We start from the raw sequence: 13,597 nt of genomic DNA on the forward strand, positions 1-13,597 counted from the left end.
CATTATCAGGTGGGGGCAAGGAATTTGGTAGGTATGATTTACTCCAGTGTCATCTGACCTGGATATCAAGCCTCAAAGCTTAAAAAAAAAAAGTATTTGACTTAACTCCAGTTTTGAGTACTCAAGTTGCCCCTCTACTTTCCTTGAGATGCCTGTCCTCTCCGTTTGAAATGATTGAAAATTAGGCTTTTTAGTGACCACAGGCATTTCGGACAAATATTGGTCCATAATGATCATTGCCAAATTAATTGGAGGTTCATTATATATCACCTCAGATGACATTCAAAATCAGAAAAAAAAATTCTAATTAGATCTAAAACTAGTTTACTCCCCAGAAAGTAGAATAAGTCATCAACATATTTGCATATTAGCAAATGACTGACACTACAATACAATTACAGACACCTAAAGAGGGGCTTTCTTTACATTCTTGGGCCAGATACTTATGTTTAGGTGTCATGTTGTGCAAACCAAATCAAATACAAACACTGAACACAATTTCATAGAGAGGTGTTGCTTTCCCTTTCACAGACATTATCGGTCCAAAGGGAGATGAAGTACATTAATCTATTGACTTCTGTTTGATATAATAGAATGCTAGAATTATAAAATCATACGCCACCCTTACTATGGTCCCTGTCTACAGAGAACTGAATAGAGCATATCGAAAGTGAAAACCTCTTATATCGGTTGGTGATAAGAGTTGCTTTGAAAGTAAAAAATGAAGGTTGACTTGATTATACATTCCAACTGTGAGAGTCAAACTTTCCCTCGACAGCTACGACAGCTAAGGTTTGAGAAGTGTGCCATCTCTCTCGCTGAGCTTTTTTTCTGAACCTACATGGTTTTATGTTCTTTCACTTGGCTGTTCTTATCTGTTCTTGGCCCATCCCTATGTCATCCATTAGAGAGCAGAAATCAGAGACACTGAAATGAAGCAGCGACAGGGAGAGAGCCCTGATAGTAACTGCATCAAACACATGCAGTGACATACAAGCACATACACAGTGTCAACATCTCTCCAGTAAGTCAAACCCGGAGTTGAAGCAATGAGGCATATACTCTGAAGACAAGGTTTTAAAATGCTCTGTCACTGCAGTAAATAAAAGATGTTTTGGCAGCATTTGAATTAGATGAAATATCAATACTATCTTTTGTCTCACACATTGTAATCGCAAAAACATAAATATAAGTTCCACACTGTGCTTTAAGAAAATGGGCTTGGGTGATCCAGTGGAGAAATACTGTGACCTATTGAAACATCACACTGAATGTGTTCAGTGAAATGCTCATCAATGTAGCCAACATTCATTCTCTACGGAAGGAAGTTAGGGATATTTCAATTGTATCACCCTGGATGGCCAATATCATGTATCCTTCCACTAGCAAACATAGGGAGAGACAGATTGAGGGAAAAAAAGAAGAGAAAAATGTAGATGTTCAGTTGGCGTCAGAAGTCTCTTTTGCAATATACTGACGCACTCTGTCACAACAAATATACTCCACGAATTAGTTTAATAAATAGAAGTAATTTCTTCAACCCACAGGCACTTTTAGGCAAGAAAACACAGACACAGTCAAGAACTCTTGGCTGATTAAGAATTCATTATTGCTACTTCAACAAGATGATAACTAGACTTGAAAGCTACAGTTTGCCCCCACTTTTCCAGGAGGTTAAAAAAAGTTGCTTAAAGCAGCTTTGCTGTTGAATAATGGAATTGCATTGTGTTCGTTGGTCTATACAGTACATTTAGAAAAAAACAGTGCAATTATGTGTACACTTCTCTGTGTGACAGCACATCTGCCACACAGAGAACTGTAGACAGATGAAAGCTTTTGCTGAGGATGTCCTAAAACAGTACAGCAAAGCAATAATGTAATAATGCCACCATCTCTGTTGTGTGCAATCAAGGCGGTGGGAAACATTCCCCATAGTGGAGAACAGTGTGTTCTGTAACCTCCTCACTGACTTAATAGTCTTCAGGTTCTGACCAATGACGGTTTCAGCTTTGTGGATAGGTTTGTTGTTCTTGAAAGCATCTCTTGCCATCATGCTGTTCCCCCAGAAGAGCACAAGAAATCAGATGGAACTCAAAACCACACACTGGTAGACCCATTCTGCTGCACCAATGGAGTCAGAAAATGGAGTCAATGTAGCTTCCAAAATACATGTCTGCTTAATATTATTTCTGTGTTCATATCCCAAGCAAACTGTGAGGCAGAGTCTTTCATACATGTCATTGAGTTTTTTTATGAGGAAGAGACTTGCCACAAACTTTTTGCCTAAAACACTTCCTCAATGTTTTACCCTAAATCAAGATTTCTTAAAGGGTCAGGACTGAATAGACTTATTCGGCCACAAATATCTTACATTTTAGCGTTCATGTTTAATGTTCTGGTGTTTTAATAGCTTAGGCATGGTTACTAATACAATGGGATTTTCCCCAGGCAAAAATGGGAGCAGAAGGGGAAACAAGTCATAGGAGAGTCAAACAGAAAATAAAGACCAGGCAGGTGGAGGAGACTAGAAAAAGGACAGGATGCAGAGGAAAGACAAGGTGAAGAGGAGACTGTCAGCTCAACTTATTGACAAGTCAACTCCCAGAGGGATGAATAAAAGGAAAGTGTGTGTTTGTATACGTGCGTGTGTGTCCATGTGTGAGTGTGTCAGTACTGATGATCTACCATGTCAACTTGAGTAAAGGTCTCTGTGCTGATGCCCTTAGGGAACATTGACATTCTCAGTTGAGATTCTTGAGTGTTTGTAGCCGTGTGTGTGTGTGTGTTTTGGATGGAGGGTAATCAAGCAAGCATGAGATTCTTAACCAATGGCACATTCATTGTTGGAACAAAGGTTTGCCCTGCCAGCTGCCCAGTGAACAATGTTGCACTTTTATACAACAAAGTGTTCATCAATAATTTAATATTGAAGAAGCTGATCATTTGCACTGTCGTTTGAAAAGCTTTTGGACCGATTCTTGAAAGCATATATCTTAAAGCATTTTCAGATCTTGGATACAATATAACTTTAGCCTTGTCACTCTGCTATAGAGATAGCATCCTGCCATTCAGACATATATTGCTTTTACAATGATAAATATGTTAGTGATGTGGAGAGGATATTTGGCATTCACAAGAGATTGCACATTAAATGAAGTGAGGTATGACACCAGCTAAAGGTGTGCTATTCCACTAAGAAGCTGATTAACTTAAATGAACTTATACAGCTTTGAGTGAAAGCGAGTCAGGAGAAGATGACTGGAAATAGATTTAAATGAAAAGAAAAAAAAATCACAAAAATAGATTTTTTTTTGTATCTGCCTGTGTCTGCCATCTGTGTCTTACTAACATGTGGTAGCAGAGAAAAATCACACAAATAGAGCACCTCTCTGAGTTATATTCAGCTTCAATGCAGAGGGTGAACATAGTGCACTTTGAAAGTGCATTTGCACTACTGAATACAATTAGTTGGAAAATATTGGCATGACTCACATGTGCAACGCTGCTATTTACAAAGTGTGAACAAAGGAATGGACAGATATGAAATGTACCACAGATGAATAATTGCGTTTTGCTTGTTTTTCCACTCGTTTCATGATTCACCTTATGTTGATGCACAAACACACGCACACACATACATCCCTCCTCCATATCCAACTCTTGTTCTTATTCCAGAGCACAGTGAAGGGCTTTTGATAATGCTTGCAAGTGGGTGGAGTGGTTTCGCTACAATTACAAAGTCCCATTAATAGACATTTAATGCATATGTGGTTTAAAAGCTCATGCAACCTTTAATTAAAACTAATCAAGGAGAGAAACATGTGGATTGCTTCTACACAGCCTTAAACCTCATCAAGACTAATGGGAAGACCTATAAACATTTAACCCAAACATAGAGGCAGTTATCAAACTTACCTGTTAAAGCCACCAGGCTCAGACAAAAGGAAACGATGGAGCAAATGTTTACCAAAGCCTGAAGTTAAGTTATTTCAGAATAAAAAGTTTCAAATATATAAGACTATAAAACTAGACCCAAAGATAAAAAGATTATGTAAATGTGAGCTACTACCATTGTAATAATTTCCATTCAGCCTCGCATTTATTATACATGTACTTAAGGTCTTCAAATTGGCAGGTTCAAGGAGTTTTACATATATACAAGTATTCCAGTCAGATGACTACTGCAGCAAAAGCATTATTTCCACCTGAGTCATATTTCGGGCCAACCTATTACATGCAGCCACTGCCCTCAGAACCACAGGCTGCAGAATCTTTCCATCCTCCTTCGACCAATCTCCTTCAAGCTCTTGACACAGTGAGTTCTAAAGTCCAGCAGGCTTAGAGCTGCCCCCTCTGATGAAGCCGAAATTGCCTTTGCATGCCCAAACACAATTTCAGTCACCTTGCACTCTTGTCCATGTTTACACTTTCAGTATCTGCAAATGGTAAGATAGCTCACTCTCTCCATCTAATTTGCCGTGCAACCCACAACTAAGAAGTATGGGTATGAGTAAGAAAAGAAAAAGCAAAGCAAGTAATTATTCAGGATTCACACTGTGTTTCTGACTTAATGAGGTGGCGGTTAATTGCTGGGTCTGGATAGCCAGACTTTAGGGGCTGCTGGCAAACAGTGCCAGGAAAAGATGGGAGCCAAAGAGAAGGTGGGAGCAATGAATTAGAAATATCAACAGTTATGAGAATGGGGCGTCAGAGAGCATAGGAGAAAAAATTTAATCAGATGGCCTTGTTTTGTTGGTTTTAATGTGGGACAATGCTCATCTTTTTTCCTGCATGCCTGCTATTTTCCTTTGGATCAGATGGTGCGAGAGTGGATTTTTTATTTTCTCTCTGAGAGGTTTATAACACCCCCTCATCCCCTCGTGTTTGGCCTGAGTGATTGCAGCAGGTGATGAGAATCTGAGAGGGGTGAAAGCCTCCTCTTAAGTCCATCCTTATCCTTGCTGTGTTGAGCTGTGAGTCCATGTTGAAGCTAGCATGACCTTCATCATAACAAGTGCATTACACACATGGGGAGACAACATTCTATGTTGCTCTAAAGAACCATAGCCATTCTTGATTTTGAGTTCATGTACCACACAAATGATTGCCTGTAGAGTTGCTAGAGAGGATCAGAGAAAATGCATTTGAGTGATCATGTTTCATTAAAGTATTGTGAGGACACGCTGAAAGAAGGCCTCAGCGTGACTGATGCCTATTGAAGCCTATCAAGCTTATCATGCATTAACAGTCAGCAAGCAAAAGTGAGGAGTAAAATACTTAGTAAGCTGCACTCAGTTCCTCAGAACTGTTGAAGTCAATTAACTCAGTGTTAAGACACCATCATGGTATGAATAAAAGAAATGAAGAGGCCTAATACATGCACCCTCAAAAATAAATAACATATCAACTGAATAGTTTCCAGAAAAAGTGCACGTTTAAAACCAACTGGACATGATGGTGATTGACAAACTACAGAAGAAAGAAGTAGTGATAGATGTAGCAATTCCAAGTCACAGCACAAGAAGAACACAAGAGGCTCTAAAAATACCAAAGACTGAAGAGGAAGATGAAAAGATGTGATCCCAGGAACAGAGGTCTCTGTCCAGAAGAGTGCAGTTCAAGGAACAGCTAAGGTACTGCGTAGAACCCTCAAGTTCCCTGGCCTCTGACAGAGGTCCTTTGTATGAAAAAGAGGGGGAACTGCCCACAAGAGTTTTTAAAAAAAAATTTTTATTTAAACATGTATGTATGTATGTATATACATAACATCACAGAGACCAATAAGCTCTACACCTGACTGCCGTGATTCTAGAGATGCTTGGCTACAAGATAAACAACAAAAGGAACAGCAAGGGGCAGACCCTCCGTGGAGGTCCTGGCCTCCAACCTTCATCTCCACGGAGGGAGGTTAGCCAGCAATCAGACCTTCAGAAAGCTGCAGTGAAGGGGGAACTTCCTAAGAAATACAACAAACTCTTCATATCTGAGGCACTAAAAACTGGCAAACAACAACTCATAGCTCCAGCTACCCGCCTGGGAAGGTACACTAAAGTAGCTGAAGCCAGGAGAATAAATAAGATGTTCTTCATTGAACCATCCAAAGTGTACTCTTAGTGGCAGGGTAATAAGATAAGAATAGACCCACCATAGACTGAACAACACTGGAAAAGCATAAGGGAGAACGAAGGATGACATAACACCAATACTCCATGGCTAGTAGATCTGAGAGCTGATTGCTGTGATGAGCACAGCAATCTCCCAGAGCAGCAGGCAGTGACAATAATAGTGGCAGACCCAAGAAAGAGTCTCAAGTATGAAGAACTGGACTGCACCAGACATATATATATATATACATATATACCAGAGAGACAGACTGAGCCAGCCATGACTTTGCCTTCCAAAGAAATAGAAAAAAATAATGTGATGGTGAATGTAATGCACATCAGTGGGGGTTTCGATGTTTGTAAAGAAATGACTAAAGAAATAAGTGGGAATACTACTCATACCCTGTAGCCATTACATGTAACTTGTCAACTCCGGAGGCAAGTGAATGATACATAGCAGACAGTATGCAGAGTACTCAGGGTGGTCAGTCAGGTTGGCACTGAAAAGACTAAACTGACTGCCAGTATTCCAATGAAAATATATTACACGTGGCTATATATCATTGTGAGGATGAAAGATGTTAGCCTTTTCACATATCAAAGACAAACAAATGAGGCACGATAAAAAAGGACATTTGCATTAAATGCAAATGAGAAAATTAATCTAAGATAAGAAAAGCAGAATAAAAAGACAACTATAACACTGTACTGAAAGAAGAAAACAAAACAAAGGAGAGTTCAGTTACATATTTACAATAACCAGAAATAGTGGGGTCCTGCTTCAGAGACCACTTTTTGTACGACTAAAGTACCCTCAGCTCCACTTTATGCTGTGTTTAAATGGTAAGAGAATAAGAAATCGAGATGAGTTATTGGAAGAGAAGGCAGATTGAAATCAGCAGTGCTGAAAACACACTGGCACTCTACACTTCGTTAGTATGCTTGACAGTACTATGCACTAGCAGCTGGAGTTATTGAACGTGTGCACGTGTTGTGCCAACACCCAGTGAATGCATACAGTTAAACAAAGAACTGCACTGATACAGCCTCCCACTCCCAGGACCCTCCCTGTTCCTCTCCATCTTGTTTTCTCCTGCTTGCTCGCTCTCTCACGCACATGAGCAGAGAATGAAAGAGTGACAGATACAAAGTCCTCGCACTGCATGCTCTTACACAGCATCTCTGTCTGAGTTGCTTCTATGAATAAGGCAGAATACCAAGTGGCGCACTTATACACTGTGCAGAGACAAATAGACCAGTCAATCACTGAGGGCTGCTGCTGAATAACAAATGCTCTTTGGTGTGTGTGTAAGAGTGGGTATGAGACAGCTCTTTTCTATTTGTTGTTCAATGAAATGCATCTATGTGCATAAACATGGTGTTACAGTAAAGGAAACAAACTCTGGTTCCAGTTCAGTGTGATGTGCTTCTCAGTGTTACAGCAAATGCACAAGATAATCCTACTGTCAATCAGATCAGAAAAATAAATATGTTTCAGAGAAGAGATACATTGGAAGGAATGCATTTACATGTTGAGGCAATGGCTACATATTCTTGTTGGGTAGAATGGAACAATATCAAATTGCAGTTAATTTGTGCCGGATACTTTCCTCAAGCCATGTTTCATGTACCACCAATCTGCCACATGCATCTCCAGAGTGCAGTGCTGTAGTCCATCCAGCATCACTAAGGAAGTGAAAACAATACTAATGGACAAAATAAGCTCCTCTACTAGATCTCATACCCACCCACCGCACTTGGACCTGTTGCATTGCTACACAAGAACTTGCCCATATTAGCCGGAGAAAGTAAACGACACAAAGCCTGCCTTGATCTGAGGGTAAAAGAACATTGCTAACCTTAGGCTATGATCACTTTCAATATCAGCTTTCTGCCCATCAAACTGCTGGGCTTTTTTCTCAGTAGTGTGTGTCTTGTAATATCAGGAGAACTCTTATAAATAAGCCATGCCTGTAAAAACACCATGACTCAGGGACAGGCAAGGTTAAGAATGAGACCTGCTTTGTTAATACATGGGAAAACTTTGATGATCTGTACTCGTTAAAGAAAAAAGGGTCCCTAAGATGGATATGTATAAGTCTGTTAAAACTGATGTGCCTTGGGATCCCCTGGTGGCCTCTCTATAAAAGAAGCTAAAAAAGAGGCACGGTGGTGTGGTGGTTAGCACCGTCATCTCACAGCAAGAGGGTTGCAGGTTCGATCCCTGCCTGGGGCCTTTCTGTGTTGTCCGTAGGAGTGAGTGTGAGCGTGCATGGTTGTTTGTCTCTATGTGGCCCTGTGATGGACTGACGACCTGTCCAGGGTGTACCCTGCCTTTCGCCCGATGACTGCTGGGATAGGCTCCAGCCCACCCGCTGCCTGATTAACAGATTGACGGTATAGAAGATGGATGGATGGACACTTGTGAGGACTGCAACAAACACAAGGTCTTCCATTGTCTAAGGAAGTCATGTTTACGAAGAAGTCATCCTATCAAGGAAGCATCATTAACATTGAGAAACACTCAATGAGTTACTTTTTCAGTTATGAAATAGCTCATCACTCAGCACTCTTGGGGTTCAGTGTCAGAGATGTGACTCTGCATTTACAGTTTAGACAAATCTTGTTGTAAAACAATCCTTGAATAAAACATGAAACGCATTCTGTGTTTAGGGTTTTAAGAAGAATTTCCTATACCTGCAGGAAGAAAAAAAATTGGTCTTGGCCGATGTCCAGTAGGTAATACAATCCAAGAGAGATGTATTACTTTAGTTTATCTGGTATGAAAAGCAGAGTTGAAAAATCCCTTCTCCTTTCTTGCCGTGTGAAGCTTCTTCTCCACTGAACTGTGAATCTGTATTCATGAATAATAACTGCAGTGTCAATAACTTTGACAACCTTTCCACCCCGAGTGAAACAAATGACTCTGGGCTTAAACTGAGGAAATAAAACAAAAAGTTTTTTATCCAGTGAACAATTTCATCCACATGAAGAAACTCCTAATGTGTATGAAACTGCAGCTGAGTGACTGGCAGGCTCGCTTCTGTTTTAAGTCCCCACACGGAGGGACATGGATAAACTAATCAAGGCTGCTCTAGGATTTGCCTACAATGGTAACCAAGACAGGTTGTTTAAAAAACCATAGCACAAAAAGCAATTACTGTAATAACACTCTGAGAATGAAAAGCAGTACCAACCACAGGCCTTTCTTTTTTCTTTGAAGGCGACTTTAAAAACGTTTTTTTTTTTTTCTTTTTGATTTAGTTCAATGCATTGCTGCTAATGTGACGTGTGTTTTCTGTAATGCAAATGTGTTAATTTTATGCAAGTTTGATTTATTGGAATTCATTTTTACTGGCTTTGTTTCCCTTCTTCTTATGAATCCATACGCATCTATAGTCTTTATAAAGCTGCAAAGCTGCGCAATCCATACAACCATTTATCCCAGTCAAGCTTCGGCCATTCATGCTGACAGAAAACCAGGATAAATGCAGTCGAGTTTCACAGTTAAAGAAAATTCTTAAAAGAACTCATGTCAAAGATATCAAGTGAACAGGTTAAAAGTACTTAATAGGGCTTTAAGTGAAAAACTGCAAGTCTTCGATGTCCATGGTAAAGACAATCACGGTTTGAAAATGCTGACTGATACATTAGGTCCTACCTTGGTTTTCAGAGCAGGCTCAAGAAAAATTCCCTGAAGGTTGACATGTTCAGAAAAATGTTTATTTGACTGAAGTGCATCAAGGAGACGTGGCGGCTTGGAAAACGAGACGCAAGGAATTATAAAGAGAGGAAGGTGCCAAAGAAGGCGTGCAGCTGTTGTTGGGGGAAGGGAAAAACAAGCAACGACAGAAATCTGCTACAGCGAAGATTGCACACTTGTAAGAGGCTGCCACACTGATGCATAGCATACATCTGGAACAATTGAGCTCTACTGTAATACACAGAAATAATTTCAGATTTTACCTGTGCGGATGGATACACACTTTCCAGCTGCAAAAGCAATAGACCAGATGGACTTCTTCAGTTTAAAAACAATGCCAAGACTTTAAGTGTTTTGTTCCAATTTAAAGCAAGTTCAAGATGTTAGTTGTTAGATATTTTGGATGTTTTATGCTGCAGTATGGCAACCACTGACAATAAAATCATTGAACAATTTGTAGTGAGGGGTGAGTGAACTTTAAACAGCAGCCAATAAACCCTCAAAGCTACAATCTATTGGTCAAATAAAATACAGAGGATGTTCAGTTAATGTGTCTGAAATTTTCACTGAGATTGGAATACAGAACTGAGAAGTTGAGTGAACCTTCCTGCAGTGACGGCTTGTAGTTATTCTACTGAAATGCTTCCTTTTTGGATGCAGTTTGGCAATTCATTTGATCAGGCTGCTGGTGAAGTCCTTCCCCTCAGTCTACACATTCTCACAAAACGCACATACACCCTTCAGAGCACATATTGATACGCTCTCTGCTTCCCACACACTTCTACCTGTCAACTCTGAAACCAGCGAAGGCACAACTGCCATAACTCCCCACAGGCAACAACTTGAATGCAGGAATCAGCATCCCTCTCCCTCTTCTGCTTCATGTTTTTTACTCTCTCAAGCTGAAAAGGACCTCTGCTTATCTTTGCTGTCATGGCGACAGAGCAGTTATCACCTTCTTCTTGCTTGAGACTGTCAAGAGCCAAAGAACCACGTAGCTAATCAGCCCTTCACTTTCATGGCGGTTCATGTTTTGTACGGTAACATAAAAGTCAAATAAATTATTATTAGGAAATAAGTACTAGATGCATGTTTAAACACTTTAGGATCACCATTGCACCCTTGCTGAAAGCTTTATTCAAAAAGAAACAACAATGGACTGTATTTGTTACAAATCCAATTTGTTCTCTCCACACACCTCCCTTCTTCTACTTCTTGGTGGTCAGCCACCCAGCAGGTGACCACATGGCAGCGACACAGGGCTTAAATAACAGTTTCTTTTCACAGCATCCGTTTGCAGTGACTCAGGAACCCAAAAAAAACAATCTCATGGTGAACTTTGAGCTGTACAAGATTTGGCTGTCAGTAACAGAACACATTTGGCAAGTGGAATACATCATTTGTGTACCATAATCTATGTGGGCTGCAAAGAGTAAAGCGAATGGGCACTTGTTGATGTGCACTAGCATGTTTAACGGTTAGCAGTAACATTTTAATAAGCTTGAGGGAAATGTAGAGAATCCAGTTTGCACAAATGCTCTTGTAAAGAGATATAACCGAGTGCCTTAACTGCAGAAAGCTGGACTCACTAATGACAAAAGTGACAAAAGAACACCAATACGAGGAAATTCTGCTGACTGACTATATTCAAACCACACATGAGAATCACTGCCACTTCAACAACAAACCTAAAAAGTTGCCTGGGGAGCCTTAAGTTTCTGTCAATATGCTCTAAGGCCAATTTCAAACCTAACAATATCCCCAGTGAATCCTTCACTCCAGACATACATTCAAACCATGAAAAACTTTTTACTTACGGTCATTGCAAAATGAGCCTCCATAGGACGTCATTGTGCAGTCACAGGTGAAGCCCTCCCACTGCTGGAGACACACCCCCTGATGGTAGCAAGACTCCTCCGTACAGGTGGTACTGGGTCCTGAGAGGGTAAATAAGGCCATATCAGCATTTAAATCCAATGATAAATGGACTGTACTGCCCACATTCACTCACACACTCATACAGCACACAACACAGTGCTATTTCTTTTTCTAATAATCATTGACACACATTCATACACCGATGAATGCATTGGTAGGCAACGTGGGGCTCAGTGTCTTGTCCAAGGATACTTTGACATGTGGCCCGGAGAAGCCTGCAGTCGAACCACCGACTTTCCAATTGGCATGGCCTTCCTCCTGAGCTACAGCCACCCCTATAACGTGCTGAATTACATAAACAATGCACTGAAATATACAAATAAAGGCAATGTCTTGAGGCATATTCAGCATTTCCAGTAAAACTGGAAACAAAACTTTCAAACAAAATCTGCTGGCACTCCTTTGGGCAATGGCAGCAAACAGTACACATGCCTTTATATTCATGTAGTTTAAAGAGTTTATAATTACTCTAGGCACAAGGCACCACCAAAACAATAAAAAAAATAAAATAAAAAAAATAATCAACCATTGGATTTGTCACGGTAGAAACACAAATCATGTATGCGTGTGTCCATTTTCTCGAGGTCCTAAACTGGTTTCCTCTTATCATTATAGATGGCTGAAATAAACTTATATCACCCTGTGGAAATCCTTGCTTGACCCAAAAATAAGTAACTTGTGGACTGAAAAAGGTCAAAGTGACAAGAATGACTAAGTGTTTTGATCCTGTTGACTGACACACAACTGAAAAATACTGAATGATAGAGGTATGCAGATTAGGTCTTAGTTGGGGTAATTGTTTGAAAAGTAAGTGTGCGGTGGCTGTTGTGATGACGACAGCAGGGTTTCTCATTAAAACCTCAATTAAACAGAGATTTAAAAGAACCGTGGTTCAGAGCGAGAGTCATTTGTTTTTGCATAGATAAACAGACTTCTCACTGTGCCACTTACAAATTGTCCAATTGAAAAATAATAAAAAAAAAGATTCCCTCTCCCAAATCCTGCAAATGATTAGATAATCAAAGAAGTCGCCAACCTATGCGAGTGTTATGACCCCCGCAGGCCATCCTGTGATTGGTTGTGGTATTAATATGTACCTGTTCTTATGCTGGTTGGTTAGTGTAATCTGCAGGATCTGTGGATCCTGTGACTTCTTAACTTTAGTCTAATCACTCTCACTGTGTTGTCCTCCACAGGTACTCAGCACTTTGCTTTGTTTTGTTCATTTAAATTTAGCTTATTTGCACATTACAACACAGACTTATGGCTTCCACTCATTCATACTATACACCACCGATCTGACTCATTATCACACCTCACGGTGTAAATCTTAGATGCCTTACATTTGTAGTTCAAAGCTATATGCCCATCATTTCATGAAAAAGTTTCTCCTTAATCCATGCTGTGTAAACACTTTCTCACTTCTTTCTAAACTTTCTATTAATCATTAATTTTGTATGGCTGCATGAGAACCTGTTTGACTTCAGCTTGTTGAAGCATGACACTCCATCTGCTGTGCTTGCTCCAAATGTTTAGGAAAGCTCTGCTTATTATAGGTGGCACAGGCCTAAAATCACATAAAACCCAAGTCAACACATTTTCATTATGTTCATGTAGTCTGCCTATGTAGTTCAGCTATCTGCTTGGATGCAATTGAAACATCTGATTCAGGCTTTTTCGAACAGAATGAAATTACACTAAAAATATTTTGATAAATCTCGGAATTAGATTTCAGCTCTGCTGGCAGGAGCCTTTGTACAACTGTTAATGTCTGTGTCACAGCTCCAAATGTTTTCTTATTTTTATGTTGATATATGGTGTTTTTCACTGTTTCACACGCTTGAGTGAGTCA

General features: G+C 40.0%; 1 protein-coding gene across 5 annotated transcripts in view; it reads right to left on the minus strand.

Annotated features, from left to right (window-relative positions):
* nrxn2b (neurexin 2b) overlaps positions 1-13,597 on the minus strand; it is a 634,570-nt gene that overhangs the window by 252,113 nt on the left and 368,860 nt on the right. For all 5 annotated transcript variants that reach the window (XM_072375804.1, XM_072375805.1, XM_072375806.1 and 2 more), the window contains one exon: positions 11,625-11,744. In XM_072375804.1, the coding sequence (XP_072231905.1) occupies positions 11,625-11,744 (120 nt within the window). The remainder of the gene's footprint in view (positions 1-11,624; positions 11,745-13,597) is intronic.

Source organism: Leuresthes tenuis, unplaced genomic scaffold (assembly GCF_036924035.1).
Source record: "Leuresthes tenuis unplaced genomic scaffold, fLeuTen1.0.hap1 SCAF_22, whole genome shotgun sequence".
Lineage (NCBI taxonomy): Eukaryota > Metazoa > Chordata > Actinopteri > Atheriniformes > Atherinopsidae > Leuresthes > Leuresthes tenuis.